We start from the raw sequence: 19,295 nt of genomic DNA on the forward strand, positions 1-19,295 counted from the left end.
GAGTCTCTCCCAGCTCTACCTGGAGCTTTCCCAGACAGCAGGCTTTACCGAGGGTTTACTGCAAGACTTTACTGTGAGTTCAAAGTTACCCCCCCAAAAAAACACGACGCAAAAAGTGGATTTTTTAAACCCCGGATATAAATCGGGCTACACAATAATGAGCAATCGTGTGTGAAGTGCTCCCTGTTCGCTCACAGGGACTTCGGGGTAAATTTGGCCGATATGTGAATGCACACCTCCATTCCGGAGGAGATGCGAACTAAAAGCCCTGTGTGAAAAACCTCCTGGAGATGCCAGGGAATGAATCTGGGACCTTCTGCATGCAAGCATGGAGATGCTCTTCCACTGAGCTATAGCCTATGGCCCCATCCCCTAAGGGGAATATCTCACAGTGCTCACACATGTAGTCACCCATCCAAATGCAAACCCTGCTTAACAAAAGGGACAATTCATGCTCATTACCACAAGAACAGTTCTCCTTGCTTAGTTTTGGGTCCTCAGAGGTTCTTGGACTACAACTCCCACCATCCCTTTGACCACTGTGGCAGGGGATGATGAGAGTTGTAGTCCAACAACAACTAGGGATCCAAGATTGAGTACCTCTGCTCTAGAAGATCAGAGTGAGGACTGGGCACCTCATGTCAATGCTTGCGCATAAACGCTGAGGCACGATGCAGCACATAAACACTAAGGCATAATGCAGCACATGAATGCTAAGGCACAATGCAGCACATGAACGCTAAGGCACAATGCAGTGCATCCTCTGCCATTTAATACACTGTAGAGGACTGTGAACAGCTGATAACTGTCACAGGACAATTCAATTTTCTAATATATCTTTAACAAAAAACAACAACACATTTTTCTCTTGGCTTTTAACCTGGTAGAAAACTGGCTCTTTGCAGAGCCAGGGAATAAAGAAATACAGCAAATGGAACACAGCCTTCTGCAATGTATAATGACAAGGACGGGCCTTGGGAAGCGTTTCTTGATATGAGAACTGGGTATTGTTAGAAGCATGAGAGTTTGCAGCTACAAACTAAAAGGAAGAAAATGAGGCGAAGAGAGACGGATAAAACCCTGAGGCTTTTAAATGTCTTGCCCTCAGGGAACCCTTCCAACATGCAAAGGATTGTGGAAGGATAAACACTCCTGCTGGCTGGGCAAGGGCAGCTCCGGAGGGGGCATGGGTCGGCAAGCACACCCCCCCGATTGCCCCCTCACTGCCCCCCATTTCTGTTTCAAAAATCTAATATGTGGGACACAGCTTGCCCACCCATAAATGCACTTAGCCCCTTCTGTGCCCCCTCTCAATTTTTTTATGGTGCCGTCACTGTGACCAGGCCTTTTTTGGAGCTTTGGTATTGCCCCAGATGAATGAGGAGGGCGCCCTAGAATGTCAGGCTGGCTCCATGGTTTCTGGGACCTTTTGGCTAGGCACCCTCAGTGGGTTCCCCATAACCTGGGCGGCTTGTGCAAACTGAGAGTTTTCTTATGCTCTGGGTTGTCCATGCAAATGAGGTGGTCCTTTGGCTGGGAAAAGATCACTGGGGCCACACAGTGATCAAATGTTGGGGGAGGCCTTAGTAGGCCTCGTGCCCCTACCCATTTGTTCTATTTATTTTAGAAGGCTATCAGATGTGGCCATGATGTAGCTAAAATTGGTGGGAGTTGAGGGGGGCAGGACTGTGGATTATATTAAGCCTCACCCTGCTCCCACAGACATGAGCACTGGGGCCCAGCTAATTTGATCTCACCATGCTCCAGAACAGTGTACTTCATTGTAAGGCCTGGAAGTCAGTGGAGGCTCATGTTGACCCTCAACATGGCTCCCTGACTAATAGTTTATTAAAGTGTGCCGTCAAGTCGATTTCGACTCCTGGTGCCCACAGAGCCCTGTGGTTTTCTTTTGGTAGAATACAGGAGGGGCTTACCATTGCCTCCTCCTGCTCAGTATGAGATGATGCCTTTCAGCACCTTCCTATATCACTGCTGCCCAATATAGTACCAGCGGGGATTTGAACTGGCAAGCTTCTGCCTGTTAGTCAAGCATTCTATATAGAGGCGGCCATATCCACCGAGTGTTGCTGTGCTTTCCTCAGTGATTTCCTCCTTTAACCCTCATCCAGAGTCATGATTTTTTACACTCGAGTAGGACTTCCTTGATCCCAAGTAGCCCCATAGGTTACCCTGGATGCCCCCCAACTTTTTCAGGCCACAAACCCCATAACAGTTCAAGATTTCACTCCAGGGGAGTGCAGCGGTGACCCCCACATCCCAAGCATGGCGCCTTGTGCAACTGTATGACTCACTGAGAATGTGAGCTGTTCGCAAAGAAAAATGAACACTTCAAACCCCACACTAATGAGGATCCATACTTCAACAGCTCCGTTCTCGGCATTTCAGCTGAAAGGACATACTGTGACTGACCTGAAGGCAATCTGGGAGCTGGTCAAGTGAATTCAAAAGGCCAGTCACCCACAATCAACACATCTTTTGCTTGGTTTCTTGTCAGCTGTCCTGGGCACAGACTTCCTGGGTACACACAATACCAACATCTTCTGTCCATCCAAGCCCAACACAGATGACAGTGCTTCCCTTTGTGAATGTGGTTGCATCTCTGGGAATATGTCTGGGTCCTTGTGTCTCATAGTGCCTGCAGAGGTCAACCCCTTGCTCAAGAGAGCCTCTGCCAGCTATACACTGGGTGGGGGGACGTTATCCCTCACCACAGTTCTTTGAGGGCAGGTTCAGATGAACATTGCCCTGGACACGTGAAAAGGGTCTTGCCATCAGGTCTATGGCAAGAACATACCTACCCTGATGTCCCCAGTGGATGTGCCAATGCGCTCATGGCACGTCCTTTAATTGCAGGAGAGGGATGCTTATCTGAATCATCCCTCTACACGTAATTCAACAAGGTTTTGGAGTGCATGTAGAGGGGCAATCCACCTGAAGTGGCCCCAAGAGTTGTTCCCTGGCTGTTTAACTTGCAGGCCTACTTGTCTTTGTTGCAGTCGTCCAGCTTGCTTCCCAAGGTCAACATATTCTGTTTTTGCATCACAGAACCACCATATTTTCAAACCATACTTCTTTGGCTTGCTTGGCATGTGTTGCCAGAAGGGACAGTGCCTCGGAAACCTATCTGCTGCTCATCAGCTGCTGATCAAACCCAGGAATATAGCTGTGCTGCAGCTCCCGCACAAGCAAGGTCCAGATTCCTCTAATGGTTGCCAGCTTGGCAACCACTCTTTATCTCCTGTTGTGTGGCTTTGTCACTGAATCTTAAATTACTTGTGATGTCCTCAGATCATCTCAGCTGCATCACGGCACAGAAATAGGAGGACCCCAAATATACTGTCCACAGTCCCTGCAGCGCTCCATGATTGGCATGAAATACACTAGCCAGGACTAACAGGCTAAGATATGCTTTCAGTTCTGTTAGGTCAAGGTGCTTCCATTAGAACATAGGAAGCTGCTGCCTACTGAGTCAGACCATTGCTCCATCTAGAGCAGCATTGTCTACTCTGACTGGCAGTGGCTCTCCATTGGATATCTCCCTCAGGGTTCATGATGGCGATGACTCTCTTTCTGATTGCAGGGGAGGGAGCTGCTTCACGCACTGCCTCCTCCTGCTGGACTAAACTTCTCTTGGTCTGGCCTCTCTCCAGAGAACCCCAACTCCACCTCACCACTATGCAGTGGGCAAGTGATAGACCAGTTGCAGACCTCCATTTCTGCTTCTCATGTAACTCATTATCTTGGTACCTTCACTGGCAGGTGAGTGAGGTTCAGCAGACTGTTCAGTGCCACACACCCCACCTCCACATCTTCTTGCTCTCTCCACCTGGAATCAAGCTCCAAACCCACTCCACCCCATCTTCTGGGCTGTATCCCACTAAGAGAAATGGGGAAAGACCAGAGATGTATTTTGGATGGTTGATCCACTGATGCCAGGCTGACTGAAGCTGACATGTTGTTGTGCTTGCTGCTGTTGTGGGTGTTTTGGCTTTGTTCTGCTGGCTAAAATTCCTCCTTCTGCGAGGTCAGATGCTTCCAAATGCTTTACTTGTTCCAGTCACTAGTTCTGACGTTGTGGGAGGGGTTGGTTTCATCTGCCCTCACTTAAGGGCACAGAACTATGCAGTGCCTCAGTCTGGTTTTGAGACACTATAATCAAGGGAAACAAAACTGAAGTTTCCAAAGAGACACAGGGTGTCCTTCCCGATCTCAAAGGGCTTAACATGGGCATGAGACAGATACTACCCCACTATAGAAAGCCCATTCATTTCTGGGGTGGTTTTTGTCCCGATTGACTTATTATAACAATGGGATAGAAACCACCACACCATAGGGATTCCATTCATTTGGGAGTAGTCTTCTATGCTGTGTCATATTTTCATTAATAACATAAATATCATAACTGGCGAGGGGCCATACTTGTGGATATATTGTGTACCAGAGGGCAGGTAAGAGTTTGACAACAAGAGCATAGCTTGGGGTGCAGTGTTTTGTTTGTTTATGCACTTTTGCACAGCAGGGGGTGGAAATACACCCCAAAATCTGGATACGGGTTAAAGGGACGAGAGCTTCCTCAGTGACATATTGGAAGGTGCAAACTGAACACTGGGAAGTGTAGTCCTTTGCAGCACACACACACCCCATAGAGCTCTCCTACACTTCCCAGCCGCCCAGGTGCACCTTCTAAGATGGCACTGGGGCTTGACAGGGCTCTGTTTCTCATAAAAGCCCCCTCTCTACTGCTGAGTACTGGGGGAAGCATAGCACTTGCAGAGGTCAACACAGTGGGGAAAGTTTTTCACCCAAGTGGTTCCTGTTTGAAAAGAAGCCATGATCACTGCTTTAGAATGCATTCAAAACTCTCCTGCAACTAACTCTCTGTTGCAAGGGAAGATCAGTCATGAAGGACACGTCTGTCCACCATTACAGATCTTCTCTTCATTAAGGTCCCCCGTGATAAACTTCTGAGAAACTCCCAGATTTCCCAGAATACAGTTTGAGAAACGCAGCACTAAGGCATCTAAGGCAGATAGAAGGTTATCATACAGATCCCCATGTTGATTGCCATTCCCACCTTGCTGCTAGGGAACCAACGCTGAGACTTTACTACTACTGCTACGAATATATATATATATTTATATACCGCTTTTCAATAAAAGTTCCCAAAGCAGTTTACACAGACAGATAGAGTTTGGAGATAGATATAGAGTTTAGAGACAGAGATAGAGATAGAGATGGTACACTGTCCCCAAAGGGTCCACAGTCTAAGAAGAAACACAAGATAGACACCAGCAGTAGCCACTGGAAGGATGCTGTGCTGGAGCTGGATAGGGCCAGTTGCTCTCCTCCTGCTAAACACAGGGAATCACCACTTCAAAAAGGGCCTCTTTGCTCAGTTAGCAGAGTGAGACATGACAACCTGGCTCCAAATCCACTCAGTGACTTCACGGCTGAGGCAGGATCTGAATTCAGGTGAAGCACTTCCTATCTACATTATATCATGCGATGCAATGCAGCACCATGTGCAAAGCAAAGATAGGCAGGAGGGTGGGGACAGAGAGTCTTGTCTGCTAGCATCAGGGTCCTTGGTCAAGTCAAACCCAGCCTCTTAATATAACCAATCTCCTGTCCAAGATCCATTAAATAAATCCTGTGGGAGCTTCCTCATCTCCAGTCAAAACTTGGCCCTGATAACCACCCCACCCCTCTCTTTCTATCAGATGATGTGGTGTCTCAAGACCTCTGTGCACCTGAGGCTGGACACCAAAAACTGCTCTCCCTCTCCGTGCATCCTCTTTCCTCCCTTTCAGCTTTTTGTTTTGTAAAGTGGGGAACTGGAGGGCACCTTGCTGCCTTGCTGGTGCCCCAATAATCTGCTGTCCGAGGCGACTGCCCCACTCTGCCTCATGGAAGAGCCACCCCTGCATCTTGGCTCACAGCCCTGCTATGAAGCAGGGTAAGGAAGCCACCTCAAGGCATCTGATTTTGGCACCATGGCAGACAAATCTGACTCACGGAGCATGAGCCAACGAGAACATCTCGTTGGTGAACAGGTCTGGGGCTTGCATAAGAGAACTTATTTTCGGGTGGACTGCACCCATGTTCATAGTAGAACATGTGTAGCTTTTAGGGGTTTGCACAAAACCTGCTGGTCCGGTCTGGTTTGAGTCCGGTTTGGCACCAAAAGAACTGCACTGGCTGCCAAGAGATTTCTGGGTGAAATACAAAGTGCTGGTTATTACCGATAAAGTCCTTAATGGCTTGGATCCAGGGTATTTAAGAGAGTGCCTCCTCTGTCATGAACCCTGCCACCTGTTTCGATCTTCTGGAGAGGTCTTGATACGGTTGTCACTAGCTCATTTAATGGCGACCTGGGACTGGGCTTTCTCTGTGGCTGCCCCCAGGCTTTGGAATCTGCTCCCTGCTGAAATAAGAACATTTCCTTCTCTGTTTGTTTTCAGAAAGACCCTCAAGTCTCTTTTGTTCTCGCAGGCTTTTAATTAGAATTAATTTTAATAAGTTTAGTAATTTGTTTTAATAACTGTTTTATACTATTGTTTTTATTGTGTCTTGTGTATTTTAATCTATGTTGACTTTTAAACTTTTTAAATATTGTACGCTGCCTAGAAATGTACGTATCAGGCAGTATAAAAATGACAGTTAGATAGATAGATAGATAGATAGATAGATAGATAGATAGATAGATAGATAGATAGGAACCTGGGAGGAGAGCTGCTCTTGTGATAGCAAGCATGAATTGTCCCCTTTTCAAAGCAGGGTCTGCCCTGGTTTGTATTTGAATGGGAGACTACATGTATGAGCTCTATAAGATATTCCCTTTGGATGGGGCCACTCTGGGAAGAGCATCTGTGTGCTTGCATGCAGAAGGTTCCAAGTTCCATCCTTGGCATCTCCAAGATAGGGCTGAGACAGACTCCTGCCTGTAACCTTGGAGAAGCTGCTGCCAGTCTGTGTAGACAATACTGAGCTAGATGGACCAGTGGTCTGATTTGATCTAAGGCACCTTCCTATGTTTCTATGAATGTGTGAACCAGTCCATGCGAATGCAGGATAAGAGTCCCCTACTTTGTTTGGAAGGAGTGTGTGTCACCCTCCTCTTTCGCCGAATCCTTCAAGCTTATAGACAGTGATGACGCCTACCAGGGGGGCAGGTGAAATCGAAGAGCCTCTGATGCAACAAAACCTCAATCAAAAAACAGAAAAAGAATTGGACAGAGAAGTGCATCCTATGTTTCTTGAAACTAGAAGGGAAATGGCTGTTTCCTGTGGTACCGATTGCATTAACCGCTCACAGAAATGGCATCAGAGATGAGTTGGGTTACAACAGTCATTCTCAAACTGTGTTCCAGAGAAAGTGGAGGAGCAGAGCTATTGCTCCCTCTCCGTAATTCTAGAACTCGGAAGTCATCTAATGAAATTGATTGTAAGGAGACTCAGGGCGGACAGTCATTGATTTATGACAGAGGGTTCTCAAATTTGGGTCCCCAGACGTCGGTGGACTACAACTCCCATCATCTCTTCAGCCACTGTGGCTGGGGATGATGGGAGTTGTAGTCCACCGACATCTGGGGACTCAAGATTGAGAACCCGATTTGAGAAATCTGCTGCCACAAGATGTGGGCACTCACTTGGATGGCTTTAAAAGGGGAATGGACAAGTTCACAGAGGATAGGTCTATCATTGCCTGTTAGCCAACAGCTGAATCTATTGATGCCTAAAAAGAACCTCCAAAGTGGTGACTCTCTTATACTTAGCAGGAGCAAGCAACTGGCCTTATCCAACCCCAGCACAGCATCCCTCCAGTGGCTGTTGCCAGTGTCCACCTTGTGTTTCTTTTTAGATCCTGAGTCCTTTGCTTTTGAGACAGGAACCATCTTATTCCTTTTCCGACGTAAACCACTCTGAGTACTTTTTTTTGTTGAAGAGTGGGATATAATTATTCTCAATAATAATACTGTTGGGCTGGTTCACGCAATCATTCAAATCTAGTCTTAATGTGGGTTACTGACATTAGCATGACTGTGTGAACCTTTGCAAAGGCGGTTTATGACCTGTGATGAATCTGAGATGCTGGCCTTGGTGTGGGTTCACACAATCAAGCTGATGTTGGTAACCCGCAGTAAACCTAGATTTGAATGACTGCGTGAACCAGGCCAACCATTAGGAGGCCACTGAACAAGGTAGGTGGCGTCCTTAGCCTTTTCTGCCCGTAGGTGCCCCCCCTTACCTGCTCTGTTGATCTCGATGATCTCCTCTTGCGCCAGGGGGCAAGAATCGCCCTGATTGCTGCGATGGGGAGACTGCATGTCCGGTTTGCAGTAGTTGGGCGACCCAGGCTGTGGGGCTCGTGGGATGTGCTTGTTCTTTTTCTTTGGTAGTTTCTGCTTGGCCATGGCCAGCGAATAATACATGCCAAAGTTGTTGACAATGACTGGCACGGGCATAGCGATGGTCAACACGCCGGCCAAGGCGCACAGTGCTCCCACCAGCATGCCTGACCAAGTCTCGGGGTACATGTCACCATAGCCCAAAGTCGTCATGGTCACCACCGCCCACCAGAACCCAATGGGGATGTTTTTGAAGACGGTGTGCTTGCTGCCCGTGATGTCGTCCGGGTCAGCCCCGATCCTTTCGGCATAGTAGATCATGGTGGCAAAGATCAAGACCCCCAGGGCCAAGAAGATGATGAGGAGCAAGAACTCATTGGTGCTGGCCCTCAGCGTGTGGCCCAGGACTCTCAGCCCCACGAAATGTCTGGTCAGCTTGAAGATCCTCAGGATCCGGACGAACCTGACTACCCTCAGGAAACCCAGCACGTCCTTAGCTGCTTTGGACGAGAGGCCGCTGAGACCCACCTCCAGGTAGAAGGGCAGGATGGCCACAAAGTCGATGATGTTGAGGGTGCTCTTGATGAACTCCAGCTTGTCTGGGCAGAACAGGACGCGCATGAGAAACTCAAACGTGAACCAGATGACGCACATCCCTTCCACATAGGTGAGGAAAGGCTCTGTCTCCATCTCCAAGTCCTCCTTTACGTCGGTCCCATTCTCGGACTGTATGATCTCTGTCTTGTTGACGATGTGGTTGAAGGCCTCGTGGGTCTCCAGGCAGAAGGTGGTGATGGAGATGAGGATGAAGAAGAGGGAGGCGAAGGCCACATACTGGAGGAGGTCAGGAAGAGGAGAGCATGCGCACCGTGAGGAAACAGACAGAAAGAAAGAGCAGAGAGGAAAGGCAGGGGGTGTATAACAAGGAAGGACAGAAAAGGGAAACGTTAGTGTCAACTTGTTCCTGTAAAAGAGCGGACTCTCCCAGAGAAAAAAACAGCATCCCTTGCGGGGGGGACATGACTGAGCTCAAACACCACTGCTCTCCCACAGAAAATGATGCTACATTCTGTTTCTCACCCGCCCCCCCTACTCCATCCTGGTCAGTGAGGAATCATGCAAGTAAAACTGAAGTTGAATCTACCGCAGAATGAGATGGTAGAGGCTGGGGTGGTAGAATGGGCTTGGACTGTACCACATCAGGATTCAGGTAGGAGATATTATTTCTGAAGGCTACCCTAGATTTTTTTTTTAAAAAATCCCTGCAAGTTGAAAACTAGCCTTGCAGGGAGCGGACTGAACCACAACCTTAATTCTTGATGTGCTAAATTATAGTCCATTCTACCACCTCATTCTGGGGTGTTTTTAGATCAGTCCTATGACAGAAGGAGGCAGAGTTACATATCAGAAATGACCTAGGAATGATTCATGGTCTTTTCAGAGCCAGGTTTATCAGGGTGTGAGATAATCATTGAAAGTTCTTTTGCACGGAGTCAGACCACTGCTCCATCAAGCCCATTATTGTCTGTTCTGACTGACAGCAGCACTCCAAGGTCTCAGGCAGAGACTCTTCCCAGCACTTTCACCTAGGATCCTTTTGGAGATGCCAGGGATGCATTTTTGGCACGCAAAGCATATGCTCTGTCACTGAGTTATGACCAGAGGTGCACTTAGGTAATTTTGGAGCCTGGATCTAATGGCCTTTGGGTGGGGAAGCCACCCCTCACGACCACCGCAGGATAAGCTGCAATGCACTATTTCTTACACCAGAACATGCTCAGGAACAGCTGGGAACTTTTTTTTTTTTGTATTTTTAGAAGAAATTCTGAACAAGATACTCCCCATTGACCTGAACATACCACATTTTGCATGGACAGTCCTGCCACTTAAATTAGCAGAATACACTATCTTTTACACCAAAACATGCTCAGGGCAATCTGGAAACTTTTTTTGGGTTTTTTTAAAAGAAGAAATTATGAATACTTCCCACTGACCTGCACATATATAACATCTGGTATGAGAAGTCCTGCCACTTAAATTTGCTGTCTCTGCAGTGGGTCCAAGCTGGGCTTGGGGCACCCCCAAAATGTCCCGTTGGGTGCCAGGGCGGCCGTGCTGCCAGCCCATGCTGGACGGCTGAGTGCGCGACTCTGAGGTTGGCTGCAGCCCACTCACGGCCCACCCACCCACCAATCTCCTCTCGTGCGCAGCTGTGGGGGGGCTGAAGGCCAAGCGGTCCAGCCTGTGGCTGGGCTGCAGCCGCCTGCCTCTGTGGTATTGACGGCTAAGGCTCTGTGCCCAGGCTGGATCTGGCCTGGCTGGGCCTGGAACAGGTGAGCTGCTTCCCACGCCTGCACAGTGCAACTCCCGGGCCCCAGCCACTGTAGAAGCAGGCAGCTGCAGGCTGGGTGGAAGAAGGCCCTCTTGGCCCTCCGCCCCCTGCTGCAGTCACGACAGGAGCTCGATGGGTGCCACAGCCACCCTCAGAGTCGTGCGTTCGGCTGCCCGGCACAGGCCAGCGGTGCAGCCACCCTAGCCCCCAGTGGGACATTCCCACCCGCCCCAGCATGGAGGACCAGACTTCTGCCTGGAAGTTCAGTCCAAAGGGCACCACTGGTCATGACAGCTCCTTAAATGAACAATGGCTGTTGACCGAAGATGCCCAATAAGGCCAGCACCAGTCTTCTCTCTACTTTTTCATCTGTGTGCGGAATGAGTTTTGTTCAGGGCGGTAGTATCCAGGCAGTGTGTGCGCACGTGCATTCAGAATGGGGCTTTCCTGATTCAACCTGAGCGGGGTCTAAAATTGACTGAGCTGACATCCAAAATCTTGTGAGCAGGTGCACAAGCGCATGCCTTGGCCAGCACCAAGTGGTTTGTGTTTTTTTGGTGGTGGGGAGGGTCACCGTCATTGCAACTTGTCATGGTGCCCTTCATGGCCATGAGCTAGGAGTAAGGGCACAGCCGGTAAGGACAGGGAGGCAGGGTACACCAGGGTTTGACAATTCCCCCGCATCTACTCACCATGGTGCCTGGAAATTTAAGGGTGGCTCTTGAGCCAGATTATGTACGGACATGACCAGGAGGAGGAGTGAGTAAGCAAGGCAGGTGTGCGCTCTTCTACATGGAGGGGAGTGGCGGTCTCCAAAATTTGGGAGGTGGCTCCAAAGAAAGTTTGTCAAGGTCTAGGTTACACAGGGAATCCTGCAGAATCCCTTGTACTGTGTCACTGGGCAAGTTTGTTTGTTTGTTTGTTTGTTTGTTTGTTTGTTTACAATTATATCCCACTCTTCCTCCAAGGAGCCCAGAGCGGTGTACTACATACTTGAATTTCTCCTCACAACAACCCTGTGAAGTAGGTTAGGCTGAGAGAGAAGTGACTGGCCCAGAGTCACCCAGCAAGTCTCATGGCTGAATGGGGATTTGAACTCGGGTCTCCCCAGTCCTAGTCCAGCACTCTAACCACTACACCATGCTGGCTCTTTGTAGGTATAGTTGTAGGTATAGAGAGCCAAGATGGTGGCTGTACCACTTAACTGAGGCCTAAACTCACTGACTGAACCACAGTGCCACCATTTTGGCTCTCTGTACCTATAACTTGCTCAGGTCCTCTTCTGGGTACCCAAGGCAATGCCGCTGGAGAATATGAAGTTTTTGGAGAATATTAAAGATGCTTGTGTTTCATATGGCATTTTAAATCTGTTTTTAACAGAGTGAAGCCCTAGTTTGGGTTTCAACTGCTGCCTTCAGCATTGTTTTTGTGGAAATTTTATTTTGTATTTTACCTTGTATTTTTTGCTTTGTTTGTTTTTTGGTAGCCACCTTGTTCTACTTTTAAATAATTGATGTACACAATTAATTATTAAATTAAAGCACAAATGCGTTATTTATAAATAAATAATCCCACATATGCTGCCTTGAGCTCCTTAAAGGAAGGGTAGAGTAATGGTATCATAAAATAAATGTTCAGTATTGTTCAGCCACCTAATCGCGTGGCGCGGAAATGGCTTGAGTAGTAAGCCAGAGGTTGCCAGTTCGAATCCCTGCTGATCTGTTTCCCAGACTATGGGAAACACCTATATCGGGCAGCAGCAATATAAGAAGATGCTGAAAGGCATCATCTCATACTGCATGGGAGGAGGCAATGGTAAACCCCTCCTGTATTATGCCAAAGGCAACCACAGGTCTCTGTGGTTGCCAGGAGTCAACACCGACTCAGCGGCACACTTTACGTTTACTGATTGGTGCAGCAGGGAAGTAACTTGCCTAGGGAGCAAGAGGCTGGTGGTTCAAATCCCCGCCGCTATGTTTCCCAGACTATGGGAAACGCCTATAATGGGCAGCAGCGATATAAGAAAGATGATGAAAGGCATCGTCTCATACTGCATGGGAGGAGGCAATGGTAAACCCCTCCTGTATTCTACTAAAGAAAACCACAGGGCTCTGCGGTCGCCAGGAGTCGACACTGACTCGACAGCACAACTTTACCTTTATTGAACTAGGCAGACATAGGATTTGATAGCTAAGGCAGAATTCAACATCCTGAGAATCGGAGCTTGGGTTAAAAAGAAGCTTCTAGCCCTGATGACTGTTGTGCTAATCCTCAGCTTGTATGATGGACACAGGTGGTGGGGTGGGGGTTGAGTGGAGAATGTACACCATCCTGATTATAGCTCGGGGCAGCCCTTTCATGAGGCGAGATGAGGCAGTTGCCTCGGGCGGCAGATTACTGGGGCACCAGCAGGGCAGAAAGATGCCCTCCCCTCACTGCCCTGACCCTTGCAGGCTTTGTGCCTCTCCTCATGCTCCTTGCAAAGCTTGAAAGGGTTGCTTTTGAAAGGAGGCTGCCCCCACCCCGAGGTGTGGGGCAAGGCAGAACTTTGTACCTCGCCCCAGGTGCCATCCCTGTTATGGCCCCTGTGCATAGTTCACCCTTAAGTTTCACCATAACCCTATTTCAGGGGTAGACAACCTGTGGCTCTCTCCAGAGGTTGAGGAACTACAACTCCCATCATCCCCAGCTGTAATAATCTGTGGCTAGGGATGACGGAAGCTGTAGTTCAGCAACATCTGGAGAGAGTCACACATTGCCTACCCCTGACCAATTGGATTAGATGGCTGCTATTCCTATTTTACAGAGGAGCAACTATGGGTAAAGGCCCACCCCTGCACATCTGGGGCTCAGTTGGGGGCTTGAACATCACTCTCTTGCTAATTTTTGCACGCTGACAGGAAAAAAATCCTCGCCCCATTAATTCTTGCCATATGAACTAGTAATTTCACCAACAGTCCAAACATCTGTATTTAGATTAGTGAGCAAGCAGTGCTAGAGGGTTTTTTTGCTGAGCCTTCCACATTGTGCTGGGTGCTCAGAAGAACTCAGGCACACCCTTCCCCCACTTCAGCACCTTGATCAACCCGTGAAGGAAAGCGATGATGCAAACAGTCATGTGCTCTCCTGCGCATGCGCACACCACACAGAGGTCTGCATTCATTCACAATTCCCACTGGGCACACACACAAACACACCCCCTACATCAACACGAGATGCTCTGTCATTGCACATACAGGCTCACAACTTGTCCCAAAGACTCTGCACAGAGGCACTGCCCTTCAGTTGGGCCAGCCATGCGTCCACAGCTGCAGAGGGCAAGTGCACAGACATGGCTACATGTCCTCTCCCGGAAACACACGCTCATACCCCTTGAGTGGATGCACATGACAAAGAACTGCCGTGCACACATATATGCCAATCTGCCTGCATGTTTGCACCTGACATTGCAAGGATCTATGTGATTGATCCTTGGCAAGTCTTTTGCTCACACGTAAATATGTGCCATACTTCCGCCAGCTCTCTCAAGGGCATCCCAACACTGTTCAACACATTTATACACACAACGCTAAGCACAAATGCAGCTCCTGGTGAAACAGAGGCCCCACTATGAGTTTCCACATGAAAGGCATCAGGGTGTGTGTGTATGTGTGCCTTGAACTGGGGATTCGGCACCTTAACTCCTGCGCTACCAGAACTTTGGTAGATTCTGGGTGCAACATTCCCAACACATTCCCAACATAGATGAGTCAAGGATACCCTCAAAGCTGCAGTGCTAGTCTGAACTTCATCAGCTGACTCCCAGCCCACTTGAGGTCACCTGACCCCATGAGCCAATGAGGACGCACCAGGCCCTATATAAACCCTGCCTGCGGGCCAGTTCTCCAGTCTGAGTAGCTTTTGTCTCACCTTGCATCTGGGCTGACTCTCAGTCCTGCCTCTGGTCCTCTATTGTTTCTCTGGTCTGCACTGGTGCCTGGCCCCAGCCCTCCTAGGGGAGGAGAGCTGCTTTTGTGGTAGCCAGAACGAACTGTCCCCTTTGCTAAGCAGGCACCACCATGGTTTGCATCTGGATGGGTGACTTCATGTTTGAGCGCCATAAGATATTCCTCTCAGGGGATGTGGCCACAGCTCAGCAGAAGAGCAATGCTGGCTCAGGGGGCTGATGTGCTCTTGGTCAATGTTGTCTCCCGTGCCCTAGTATTTTTAAATGTGCACATAAAGCACGAGACAGCAGAAACCTCCAATGCAAAAGCAGCCCCTTTGGGGGAGGAAGGATGGGGCTTGCTAGCACGGCAAAAAGGGGGCGCCTAAACTACCCCTTTCAGGGATCGTAAAATGGCCTACGCGGCCCTGGCGCCGCTAGGGAAAGGGGGCCTGGTGAGGCGGGCAAGCCCTGGCGAGGAGAGGGGTGGAAAATGGGGGAGGAGGAGGATCATCAAACCAGCGGGCCCTGAAGGCCGCCTGGGTCCTCCACAGTCACCTCCTCTGCCATCACCACTAAGTGGAGCAGCGACCTCCTCACTCCTTGCCCTGCTGTGGAGCAGTGCCTACTTTGCAGGAGGGACCACCCGTAAGAAACTGGTCTACCCCTGAACCTCTGTGTCTTTCCCTCCTATGGACCGCACAACAAATCTTCTTTTAACAGCAAGCTTCTGTTAATGAGGTGTCAGTCTAATTACTGTTACTTGGATCTCATTGAATCTAGCTGTCAGGCTGAAAAACAAATTGGCATCTAACATTATTGGGAGTGGGGGAAGGGGGATACAGATACTTTTCTTCCCCACCTTGCACTTCCTTGTGAGTTTTTGAACAAAGGCCTACGGCAAGAGTAAGTTTTGAAATAAAGAAAAGGGAAAAAAGAAGAAGAAAAACCTTCTTCAGTTAACCTTCAGCTTAAATCTCCCAGCCTCTGGCTTGAACTTTTGCTCGTCTTATACACCTTGATATAGCCACCAAATGGCGCAGTGGGGAAATGGCTTGATTAGCAAGCCACAGGTTGCTGGTTCGAATCCCTTGCTGGTATGTTTCCCAGACTATGGAAAACACCTCTATCGGGCAGCAGCAATATAGGAAGATGCTGAAAGGCATCATCTCAGATTGCGTGGGAGGAGGCAATGGTAAACCCCTCCTGTATTCTACCAAAGACAACCACAGGGCTCTGTGGGCGCCAGGAGCTGAAACTGACACAGCAGCACACTTTACTTTAATACACCTTGATGATCACAGGACAATGTTCCCTTGAGTCCTCTTTTCCCTTCATTAGAAACAATAAATAAGTGTAAACAACAGGGGTTAACAGTTAAACAGTTAAAGAGGGGACTAGAGAAATCTTGTCCCCTCTCTAAGATCACATCTTTCAATCAAGGTCCGCGCCCCCGCCCCCCCCCCCGCCGCCGCCACATGCACACACTTCAAAAGAGAAAGTTTTTCCTGGTCACTCTTCTTTTCCCTTCTCCTGCCATTACTGCTTCTCTTCCTTCTCCACCCCATCACATTCCAAGTCCCCAGTCCAAAATGCCTTCTGAACCAGGAAGATCTTCCCAATTTCTACATCGCTAGAAGATGGGGGGTGGGGGACAGGGACGGACGGCAAAGGAGCTCTCCCTAGCAAGAAGGGAGTTTCAGAGCCCGGGTGCATGGTTGGGGGCACCAGTCACCTTTGCTGCGAGTGGTGTGGTGGTAGCAGGCATGTGTGCACGCACACTGGTGAAAGAGCTTCCCCACTCTTGCATGTTACCTTGATAGTTGAGAACAGCCCTGCTGGATCAGGCCCAAGGATGCCCATCTAGTCCAGCATCCTGTTTCACACAGTGGTCCGCCAGATGCCTCTGGGGAGTCCACAGGCAAGAGGTATGTGCATGTCCTCTCTCCTGCTGTTGCTTCCCTGCAACTGGTATTGAGAGGCATCATGCCTCTGAGGCTGGAGATGGCCCCCAGCCCCCAGAGTAGTAGCCATTGATACACCTGTCCTCCATGAATTTGTCTAAGCCCCTTTTAAAGCCATCCAAGCTGGTGGCCATCACCACATCCCATGGCAAAGAATCCCACAGATTAATTATGCGCTGTGTGAAGAAGTATTTCCTCTTGTCGGTCCTAAATTTCCCGACCTTCAGTTTCATGGGGTGACCCCTGGTCCTAGTGTTGTGAGAGAGGGAGAAAAATTTCTCTGTCCACCCTCTCCACTCCATGTATAATTTTATATACCTCGATCATGTCTCTCCTTAGTCGCCTCTTTTCCAAGGGCACGAAGCCTGCGTTGTATGGAGAGCGGCAGGAACACACTTTCCTTCCCCAGCCCACCATCCTCCTCTTGCTTTGGCGCCCATTAAACCTTGGTGCCCCTGGCCAGTGCCGTTTTGGCCGCTCCCTTGAGCCAGCCCTGTGGAAGAGCACCTGCATGCTTGCATGCAGAAGGTCCCAGGTTTGCTCCCTGGCATCTTCAGGTAGGGCTGGAAGAGACTCCTACCTGAAACCTTGAAGAGCCACTCGACAAGACGGAGCTAGACAGACTGACTTGGTATGAAGCAGCTTCCTATGTTCTCTGGCTTCTGCCCCACTGCTCCACGCCTGCCTGCACCCGAAAAGGATTCCTGAGCTGCAGCCTGTCTCAGAGTTTGACCAAGGAATGACAACACTCAGAGTAATGCACATTCACACATTCCTTCCACTAGACTCCTTTCCTGTCCTGAACACACTAGGTCCTGGAGCATTGTGGGCATTATACATTTCTCTGTAGCTGTGCATGCCCAATCCACACATATGGAAACACCTGCATATGCAGATCTCTACCACGGTACACCCACACCCACACCCTAACCCTATGCAAATACACCTAGCATGCAAGCAAACTCAGCATTTAATAGGCTTAGGTCTCCTGTGTTCAAAGAGATTTAAATAAAGCCATGCACACTCAAGCACAAAAACACATCCCCCTGAGCAGGCACACACAGACACACTGCACATACACTTTTGATTATGAAAGATGTGGATGGATCTGCACACTTACACACCTTTCACTCTTTTTTAATATCTTCATTACAATCACTGACCAGTACAGAAAGGGAAATGCATGCAGAGGTCCTACTTGTGTGCACCATGCGCCTTAATACGTGCCCCACACATGAATTTCCCAGGTAACCCTTCTTGCATGCCTAGATACACACACACATATACGCTTCCATGCATAGTTCCACAAGTGAATGCATATGTATGCACACTTGGCCAAGCTACACAAACAGAGAGATAGCCCCCACCCACCCACCCCTGGCGTGCTTCTGTGTACATTTGAAGTGCCTGTCTCAACAGATCATGTAGCCGGCTTGTGCAATGCAGGCACACATTTCCTTGCTGACACGAACGTGTACACACACACACACACTCTCCCCATCTACTCTCTCTCTCTCGCTCGCTCGCTGTTTCATATCCTCGGATCCTGCTGCAGAGCAACCTTGCCGCTTTCTCTCCCACTCGTTGGATCTCTGCACTGCACAGAATTCCCGTCCCGTCAGCACTTTCTGTACACAAACCCTACAATCTCTTTTGCAGCGCAGTGCGGTGCCCAGGATGTGGAGCAGGGTGGCGGGGGTGGGGGGGTGGGGGGAGAAGGAGAAGGGGTAAGTCAGGGGATCCAAGAACACTGGACAAGCCACAGGAGACAGGAGGAGAGGAGAGGAGAGGAGAGGAGGAGAGAGAGAGAGAGAGAGAGAAATAATGACTGCATATGGGGATAAGTAGTATTGGGGAGTGATAGAACCCTTGTTCTCATCTTGTTCTTAAAAAAACCCGTCCCCATTTTCTCCATCCGGGGGTGAGAGGTCTTTGGTGGTCCTAACCAAGGGCCCTGCCTGCAGATCATCTAGACTTTGCAGACCACTTCCAGAGTCAGAGAGCCCGCATAGAATTTTCTTATCTGTTGTGCATGTATTAGATAGCAGGCTGGTGATGCCTTCCCTTCTGCCCCGCTTTCTTCCCCGCATTTTATGTGCATGAGGAAGAGGCTATATGGGTCCTCCTCCCAGCAGCTCTGGGAGTCCCAAATCATTTTGGTAGAAATAATGAATTATGCCTCCTGGGAAATATGTGTGTGTGTGCGCGCGCGCATGTGTCGGTGGGAAGGGGAAGGGAATCGCACAAGAGAGAGGAAAAGAATGTTATTCTGATTCAGAAGGGATTGGGGTGACGGAGACTGGCGCAAGGTCAAAGAGAGAACAGAAAATGGATGGAATGGCCAGAAAGAAGAACTCTAGCCCACCACAACTTATGAGGTCGTATATGCTTGTGAGCAGAGTCAGGGGTCCTGGCCTCTTGCTCCCTGCCCCTGCCCATCAACTTGCCGGACCCAATCCCCCTTCCGGGGGCACCCAGTGCGGTCCTTCTGCCAACCCACGAGTAGCCTATTTTACGTGAACCAAATGAAGAAGCAGATGGCACTAGCAGATGGGAATCCAGTGGGGGTGAAAAGGCCAGGAAATGATAGGGGGTGGTGGTGGTTGGTTTTGGTGGTGGGCACAAGTTCAAGAAAGAGGGAAAGGAGGACACGCTATTCTGGCTCAGGCTTGGCGAGGTGACCTTGGCTCCTTCCCTTGGTCATT

At 49.3% G+C, this 19,295-nt stretch overlaps 1 protein-coding gene across 13 annotated transcripts in view; it reads right to left on the bottom strand.

Moving 5' to 3' along the window:
* Positions 1–19,295, bottom strand: part of LOC128329628 (potassium voltage-gated channel subfamily C member 1-like) — a 91,669-nt gene that overhangs the window by 51,363 nt on the left and 21,011 nt on the right. For all 13 annotated transcript variants that reach the window (XR_008309720.1, XR_008309724.1, XR_008309723.1 and 10 more), the window contains exon 3: positions 8,270–9,203. Coding sequence is in view for 6 of the 13 variants with exons in the window: in XM_053261141.1 (XP_053117116.1) it covers positions 8,270–9,203 (934 nt within the window). In the remaining 7 variants the exon portion in view is untranslated. The remainder of the gene's footprint in view (positions 1–8,269; positions 9,204–19,295) is intronic.

The sequence above is a fragment of the Hemicordylus capensis genome, chromosome 6 (genome assembly GCF_027244095.1).
Source record: "Hemicordylus capensis ecotype Gifberg chromosome 6, rHemCap1.1.pri, whole genome shotgun sequence".
Taxonomy (NCBI): Eukaryota; Metazoa; Chordata; class Lepidosauria; order Squamata; family Cordylidae; genus Hemicordylus; species Hemicordylus capensis.